At 41.0% G+C, this 9008-nt stretch overlaps 1 protein-coding gene across 1 annotated transcript in view; it reads right to left on the bottom strand.

Annotated features, from left to right (window-relative positions):
• Nucleotides 1-363: 363 nt before the first annotated feature.
• SNX16 (sorting nexin 16) overlaps nucleotides 364-9008 on the bottom strand; it is a 32971-nt gene continuing 24326 nt past the window's right edge. Inside the window, exons 6-9 of the mRNA XM_015425988.1 lie at nucleotides 5174-5310; nucleotides 3811-3930; nucleotides 1675-1882; nucleotides 364-1195 (exon numbers count right to left, since the gene is read on the bottom strand). Coding sequence (XP_015281474.1) covers nucleotides 1774-1882; nucleotides 3811-3930; nucleotides 5174-5310 — 366 coding nt within the window. The 3' untranslated portion in view covers nucleotides 364-1195; nucleotides 1675-1773. The remainder of the gene's footprint in view (nucleotides 1196-1674; nucleotides 1883-3810; nucleotides 3931-5173; nucleotides 5311-9008) is intronic.

Raw genomic sequence — 9008 nt, 5'->3', positions numbered from 1 at the left:
TGTATTTTTGCCAGAAGTTTTTGCACAATACATTCGCTGAGCTGGCATGGATGAGACTTTCAGGACCCAAGGAGCAACCAGGGAAACTGGTTGATCAGCTAGATGAGAAGTACAAACTATGAGCTTCAAACCTACCAAATGTACTCAAATTCCCATCGCATATTTCCAGCTATTTATTCAAGAACAGTAGATTACTAGCTATAATATATAACCGAAACAGGCAGTACACTAAAGTTGCATGCAAACATTATAATTGTTTTATGCACTATTAATTCCTTTAGTCTACAGTAAATGTCGATCAGTGTGCGCCTCAAAAGCACAGATTTCAACAAAAATGACAAGAAAAGTTGTAATGTCCAAAAAGTTTATTTTCCCAGACAGCTTTATGCAGTTCTACAGACTGTTGTCCCTATGCTCCAAAATACAAAGTGAGCATTGAAAAAAGCCACCAGCACATTGTGATTGCATGTTAACAGAATTAAACAGAGTAGGTTGCACAGAGGAAAACAAAAACAGCATTCTTCCCACCAGAAGACCAGACAAAACAAGGCACTTTGAACAAACAACTGCTGACCAGAATTTTTTGAAGGTTTCATAAAACTGACCCAGACAAACGCCTAGAACAAGGAAAGCAATAAGAAGGCACAGCTATGCAATCCTTTTCTTCACCTTCCCGAATCCCAAGGGTTCAACTCTAAAAAAAAAATTAGCCAATGAACTTGGCACAATAAGTCTTTTTATTATAAAGTGCACCATCGGACTTAATACAATTTGAAAAACAGGCTACACAAACACATTGTAGCAAGTCCCCATGTGTACATAATTCTAAGAGGGGAAAAAATGCAACTAGATTTTACCTAGTTAATTAACTGTGCAGGAGAACCATGGTTTTAAGAACCCAAACTATCTGCATATAATATACAGATAAACACATGTGATGCATCAGCAACAAAGAGGTAGTGTTCTTTATATAAGGCAAAGTTGTTGAGTTGATGATTATGTGGCATTGTGGCAATAGTGTCAGAAGGTTTAATAAAAATAAAAGAGAACAAATCAGTTTTTACATTTTTCCTCATATGGTTGAATCTCCACACTGTGTCTGGGTTCTACAGTTTACTTCACTGAGTTGATTTTCATCATAAAGTCTTTCAATCATACTTCCTTGTGAAACATTCTTTTGGTATTGCAAGCATTCCTATTTTTAATGTATTAAAAATTTACATATCAGTTATTTACATTTATGACTTTAAAATCCATAACAGATCACATTCTTTTATTAAACCTAGACGGCATAGTTATATTTCCAAGAGCATAAAATTATATGCCTGTATAAAGAATTTGTAAAAAAATAATAATAAGATGCCAGAAAGCTGCCCATACAAAATCATCTATTAGTAGCAAACATGTGATTTGTAGCATTATGTCACATGATAAACAAACATGATTGGTCTCTATAGATTTGAATTTTTAGCCTTTACACATTGGTAAACTGCAGCCATTTTTGTACTTCACTTAGAATTCCAGGCATAATTTGAGCTGGCCTTAACCAGAACTTACATACACACGTACACATATATATAATATATTAAATATATCTAAAGGCTAGATAACAGTTGAATCAAAGCAGCACATATACTTCCTATGCCAAGAGTTCACTCAGACTGGCCTTCTTACCTGCTGTACCTGCTTCAGAGCTATTGTATGCTTTTGTTCCAACTGCTTCGGACATTGTCATTATTATTATTATTATTTTGTAACAGCAACTGGTGTCATTTACATTTCTTCATCCACATCACATGCTATCTCAGCAACTTCAATTTCCGGTACAGAATTTTCTGCCACTGAACTACTCCAAGACGGTTCCTGATTCTCTTTTTCTGAACTGTGGCAGGGCCCAGGGGGAGACAAGAAAGCCCTGTTACAAAGCCTACCAGATGCTTTATATCCATTTCATGATTCTTTCAAGTACAACATTTGGAAAGTTAGTTCAATCCTGTTCACGGCCAACAAACTACAAAAACTTCTTCCCCAAAATCAGGCTGCTGTTCCTGCATTTTCTGTAATGGACACAGTCAATAGGTACATGCGTGCCAGGCTGGTTCACAGCCAGCCAAGTTATGCATGTGTAACCTTTTCAACAATTCTCCAGCTGAAGAGTTTGCACTTAAAAAAAAAAAAAGAACTACTGAAGAGGTATATAGGAATGGGCACGAACTGGCTGACAAACCAAAGTTCGTCATGTATTTGGGCCAGTTTGGAGTTTGTAAACCGAAGTCTGAGAACTAACAAACCACAACGTTCCCCAAAATTTGGGGGCAGTTCAAGGTGGTTAACAACCTTTTGAGAAACACCTGAGGGGAAACAGCTGAAGGGCTGGCAGGCAGGGAGAACTCTCTTTGCTGTCTCAGCTGCGGGCTCCCTTGTGCAGCCCAGTTTAAAGGGGCTGCAGGAAGAAGAGAGGAGATTTGGCGTGGATAGCTCTCCCCACCCGCCCAGCTGTGGGCTACCTGGTACAGAAAGCTCTCCCTGCCAGCTCAGCAGTCTACAACAGGGTTTGCAGGGCAACAATCCACATGAACCAGTTCAGTTTGTAAGCAGGTCTCCTGGCTCAGGATTCAATTCGTGCTGAGCCATGAAGTGAACCCGAACTAAACTGCATTTTCCCAGTTCATGACCATCTCTAATCATTAACACTTTTCAACATCCCTTCCCATTTCAAATAGCACTTTGTAACCTGAAGCAAGTACCTTTAGAGGAGGAAACAGTTAGGATTCATTCATGATAGAGGCCCTGCTTCAGGGACCTCCTTATTTGGAAGTTAGACCAGCTGGAGACAAAGAGATGTTATCTGCTCATCAAAAGTGGACTCCTTCCTCCAACCTGAGGAAGTTTCTTAATTTGAAAACAATGTAATTCCTTCCCCAGAGAGATTCATCTGTCTCCCTCTATCACTGTCTTTTGGCAGTGTTTTGTCTGGTGTTCCCTTTAATATTATAAGAACATAAGAAGAGCCCTGCTGGATCAGACTAGTGGTCCATCTAGTCCAGCATCCTGTCTCATACACAGTGGCCAACTAGTTCTTCTGGAGGGCCAACAACAGAGCTTAGAGGCTGAGGCCTCCTGGCACTAGGATTCAGAGACTGACTGTCTCTGAATATGGATGTTCCCTTTAGTCACCATGGCTAGTAGCCACTGATATACCTCTCCTCCATGAATCTATCTAATCATCTTTTAAAGCTGTCTGTGCCTGTGGCTATCACTACATCCTCTGGCTTCCAGGTTTGTTGGAATGGTAGAATAACACACCAAGGCCTTTTCTTGGAGGCACCTATCTTTGGAACGTCAACTCCAGTAAGCCTCAACTGCTACCTATACTTATAGTGCCATCCTAAGGAGAGTATACTGAAGTCAATGGGCTTAGAACAATATAACTTTGCCTGTTGTTTTAAAAAAGATATTCCTGAATGCTTCTGATTAGTTACCTTTTTAATGCTGCTTTTGATATTTCTTTGAGCATGTCTGATTAGTTTTCTGGATCCCATCTTCTTATTACTATCATATCTATATCTTCAGTTTTATTTGTGAGCTGCCTACCCGGAACCCTCAGGATAGAAATGCTCTAAAACAAGCAAAATAATATCCAGCTTTCCAGTAAAAAGCACAATCCTGTAGGAAATTCTTCTGTGCACCACTAATGAAAATTAATGGAGATCGTGCAGCACAACATCCCCGAGGACTGAGCGTTATTTCTGCAGGTGCAATGCCTTTCAGACAAACAATATGAAATTAAAACTAGAGCGTTTGGCTTACCAGTTGTCTTCAGCCAGGCCACCTTGATCTGCCTCTATTGCAGAAGATTCCACTTCTCCACTGCACTCACTTTCTTCTCCTGACAATTTACGAGACTTTGTTTCCTCCACATTTAAATCCCTGAAAATAAAAATCAATAGATATTTAACTCACAGTATATTTAAGTTTGAAAATAAAACATCCAAGTAAATCTTCCTTGAAAAGACCTCGGCAGATAGAACTGTATTTCCACAACTGCACTGGCTTTCAGACAACAATTTGCTAAGGAACAACCGTGCTCTAATTGCTTTTTTTTCCACTTGCAAGCAACAGCTATTATCAAATCCCTCAGCTATGAAAAACTGAGATGTCCCAATGGACTCCCAACTTGGCAAACAGTAAAAAGTACTGAGCAGCAAGATCTTTTTAATAGTACGGTGTAAAAATATCACAAACATTTAAAAAAGAAACACAGTCTTGAGGCACTTCAATGCAAGCTTCCATGGACTACAGCCCACTCCCCAATATGCACTGCCAATCTGATTAGGTAAAAGGTAAAGGTAAAGGTTCCCTTGCTCGAAAGCCAATCGAGTCCGACTCTAGGGATGTGGTGCTCATCTCCGTTTCAAAGCCGAAGAGCCAGCGCTGTCCGAAGACGTTTCCGTGGTCATGTGGCCGGCATGACTAAACACCAAGGTGCACGGAACGCTGTTACCTTCCCACCGAAGTGGTACCTATTTATCTACTTGCAATTTCTTGCTTTCGAACTGCTAGGTTGGCAGGAGCTGGAACTAGAGACGGGAGCTCACTCTGTCTTGCGGCACCCGGGTCTCGAACTGCTGGACTACTGACCTTCCACAGCCTGCAGTTCAGCGTCTTAACCACTTGAGCCACCACAGCTCCCCGCCAATCTGATTACTTCTGATAAAAAGACATTCTCAATAGGAACACCAAGTTTTACTTGGAAAACAGTAACAGTTTCATTTATTTCACTGGGTTTCATCTCCAAGCCACAATTTGAATGCTTTATGGGAAAAGATACTGCTGCACACATCAGTAAAGCTGCCAATGCTGTTGCTTTCTTCCCTCTATTCCAATCTCAAAAATCATCAGTTGCTGACTTCAGCCCACATACGCTACATTAGCCCATAAGGCTGAGATCTCAATAGCCCTGGTGCATGCACTTCAGTGCTTCTAATACACACAGTGGGATTTCCCATGATTTGCTCTTTCAGCTGTGTTACATGCTCCACCACAGGCCTCTGAAGGATGGCTTTATGAAGGGAATGCCTTGGGAAGGGCCGCAGTATAAAGGGTGCTTCAGAAACTCTTGGTGTCTCTTTGGATTGGGATGAAAATTTTCAAGCATTTTCCTTCAGCATACCTAATTCTTTTCTCCATAGCATCTATGTACACTTCTTTTTCATGTAATAGTTTTTTTAGAGCTTCCACTTCCCTTTGTTTTTCAGCAAGTTCTTTTTGTAGGCGGTAGTTTGTTTCCTCCAGAGTCTCACAAAAAGCCTAGAAGAAAGTTAGTGATTTTTGTTACAACAGTCTTATATGCTGAATGCCAAATTGGTGACATTGATATAATTATATTCCTATTCATGGTTACCTTAATGGATTTTTTTTAAAATTAATGTTAGGAAAACACACAATTCCTTGATTTCATTACACTAAGAAACTGGTAAGTAGTAATATGGAAAAGCCATCACAAATGGATGTTTTTGGGTATGTCAAAAACACTTGAAGCTAACTTATTCTGTTCCTGAGATGTACAGTATCCTTCAAAATTGTTAATTAACTATCTTATTTCTTTCACAATATCCCAACTCTTGTAACACCAAACTAAAAAAGTAACACTGCACAAGTATGAATGGAATTACTAACCAACAGCCGGTCCAACACAACTAGCATCTTCACAAACTAGCGACCTATTCGGCAAGCATATTCAAATAAATGGAATCTTGATGAATTACATTAAGTTCTAAAACTTGGTCTTCATAAAAAATTCCTAATAAGCCATGCTTCACTTCAACAGAAGTCGTCAAACGACATTTATCTAATTTGATCAATAAACCCATAAACACACTTTCTGCACTGTGTTCAGGCATACAGTTCTCTTAACAAGCAAGATCAAAGGAAACACATTCTTCCAGTTTGCAAGGAAGTCAGCTTGGAAATTTGTTTGTTTGGAACACTATTCTGAGATTAGGGCTAACAGTTTGTTCAGCTTCTTTATCAAGAGTAAAATTATGCTTATATTTTATATAAACGCGGGGAGGGCGGGGTATAAATATAATAAAATAAATAAATAAATAAGGATAGAAGTGTAGATGTAACTTCAAAGGATTAAAATCCAAAACTGAAGCACTTCTCTAACAAGTTCAAAGGCAAAAGCCTCATGTTGTAAGATGAAAACAAAACCAAAGCGGAAAATGAGGGGAAATGGAAGACGCCCTCAGGATGATGACGCTCCCAAGGTGATGATGACTCCCAATCTAAATTGGTAAATTACTCCAGGTGGGCAGCCCTGTTGGTCTGGAGCAGTAGAACAAAGTTTGAGTCCGGTGTACCTTTAGGACCAACAAAGTTTTATTCAAGGTATAAGCTTTCGTGTGCATACACACTTCCTCAAATACTTCCATTTCAATGTATCTGAGGAAGTATGCAATGCACACGAAAGCTTATACCATGAATAAAACTTTGTTGGTTGTAAAGGTGCCACCGGACTCAAACTTCGGTAAATTACCGTTTGTCTTAATTTCAATTTATTAATAGAAGTATCATGAAAGACAGTGAAAATGCCAGCACTCTATTCAGAAAAGATTTAGTCCCAGATGGAACGGTGTGCCTAGTTTTGGTCATCACATTTTAAGAAGGGTAACTTCAAACATGAGAATGTTAATCAAAGAAAATAAAATTGGTTTGAAAAGTCAGGGGGAGACACTCCTGAAATAATGGTTTTGAAATGTACAAAGGATCCCCTGCAAACCTGATATAAATTTAATAGGAGACTAATAAATGAAACAAAAATCACCACTAGCAGCATTAAAACAAATACAAATTTGATTTTTAAAGCAATGTCTCCCAATAGGACAAGAAGGTGGGCAACTTAATAAGAACTCAAGAAAGTTAAAGTGGTTGATAAGAGAAAAGCAACTAAGCATCTTCTAGTATGATTTAACACAGAAACCTTTTGGCCACAATACCCCCAAATCCCTTATAATTTATTTTTCCTTCTCTGTTTTGTCATATTCATAAGAATTCTGAGCTTTATTTACTGCAAGGCATTGTGCAAATACAACCATCTAAGCATGGGAAATTATGAAGCACTTAACAGAGAATCCACCATTCCACAATTTATGATAAATTAACATTTTATAATTTACAACTCCACTAACAAAAGACACTAGTAATTCTTGGCAGCAATTCTCATTTGGCAGTGCAGATCATTCACACTGTTGTCCTACGCAGAGCCAACACCCCTAAGTCCACTGAAGTCAGTGGGCTTCGAAGAGTGTAAACTCTGTTTAGGATGATATTGTCACTTAACCATATGTTCATGAAGATAATCTCTTAACTCTGGAAAGACTTTAACAATATGAAGTTCACCACAGCCAAAATGAATAGGCACGGAAGAATATTAATGACATTATCATACTTTAATTGAAATGATGTTAGAATAGTCTGTATTAATCAGTTTAGCATGTGTTATTGCAGCATATTCAAGCTATTTATTCTGTTTGAGATCAATTGGACACACTGAAGTGTGATTCAAGAGTAAATTAATATTATAAGTTTGCAGGCTGAAATCAATGCACTGGATAAGCAACAGCTTTTTCCATAATTTACTTATGGTGGAAGCAGTCCAAATATGCTACTGTGTTGCATATATTTAGAATGTCTTATTTTAATTAAATAGGCTTTTCATTTCACAGTCACTTAATAGGGTTCTGTACTATTTTGCAAAATCAGATGCCCAAGAAAAAGTGATAACACTAACAGCTGCATGCAATCTGGGCAACATATCCTATGTTGGGCAGGATAAGACTTTTGGGGCAAGATTACAGAGATACAAATACATTAGGAGGGTAAACAATTACATGTTACTAATACAGAGCTGTTGTGGTGTAGTAGTAAGAGGATAGGCTAGCATTAGTAAGACCTTGGATCAAACCCTACTTAGCAATGAATCTAGGGTGAGTCACACTCTCAGCTTAATCTACCTCTCAGGATTGTTTTGAGGATAAAATGAAGGAAGTACTATATATGTCATAGGAGCTGCGGTGGCTCAAGTGGTTAAGATGCTGAACTTCAGACTGGAAGGTCAGTAGTTCAGCAGTTCGAGACCCGGGTGCCGCATGATGGAGTGAGCTCCCATCTCTAGTTCCAGCTCCTGCCAACCTAGCAGTTCGAAAGCAAAAAAAATTGCAAGTAGATAAATAGGTACCACTTCGGTAGGAAGCAGGGCCGGCCCGAGGGTTTTTTGGGCCCTAGGCAGGGCTACCTTCTGGCGCCCCGGCCCCCCCCGCGCACCCAAGTACGTGGTTGCCAACCTCCAGGCGGGGCCTGGAGAGACGGAATTCCTCCTCCTTGGGACCGCCCCTCCCCCTCCCTGGCTGCCTGCCTGCCCTGGGCCTCCAGGCGGGGGAGGCCGTGTGCTCCAAGCTGCGAGCCCCTGGCTTGGCGTGCAGGCGCCCGCGCGGGCCTCTCCCGGCTCTGGGGGGGGGGACCAGCGATGAGTGCATCGTTTCTCGGGAACAAACTTGGAAACACAATTCGTAGGGGGGGGAGAGTCCTGTCGCAAGTACCTCCTGTTTCTCAGCAAGACCAACCCATCAGTCGTTCTGAATCCCCAGCCTGAAGCGCCTTCCCGTTTCCCCCTCCCCAGAGAGATTTGCATGGGGGCGCTGAAGCCAGCCAGCCCACCGCCCGTCAGACCCAGCCCGGAGCAACTTAACTCCAAACATTCCTCAGGTCTCCGGGAGACCACCGCCTCCTCCCCCTGCTGCGGCCGCCACCGAAGGAGGGGGGAGGGGGAGGCGCGCCTCCGCTTAGGAAGGAGGAAATGAATTATATGCAGCAGCCGAATCGCCCGCTCAGAACTTTAATGCCAGCAGTTCACAAAGGAGGATTTTTGCTCACAGGACTCCACAGCCACAGCTTCAAGGGAGCCTTGGTCCCAGCCAGGGTCTGCCTCGACGGGGAGGGCGGGG

This window comes from Gekko japonicus, unplaced genomic scaffold (assembly GCF_001447785.1).
Source record: "Gekko japonicus isolate JY-2015 unplaced genomic scaffold, Gekko_japonicus_V1.1 scaffold4017, whole genome shotgun sequence".
Classification (NCBI taxonomy): domain Eukaryota; kingdom Metazoa; phylum Chordata; class Lepidosauria; order Squamata; family Gekkonidae; genus Gekko; species Gekko japonicus.
This window is presented reverse-complemented; position numbering and strand designations above follow the sequence as displayed.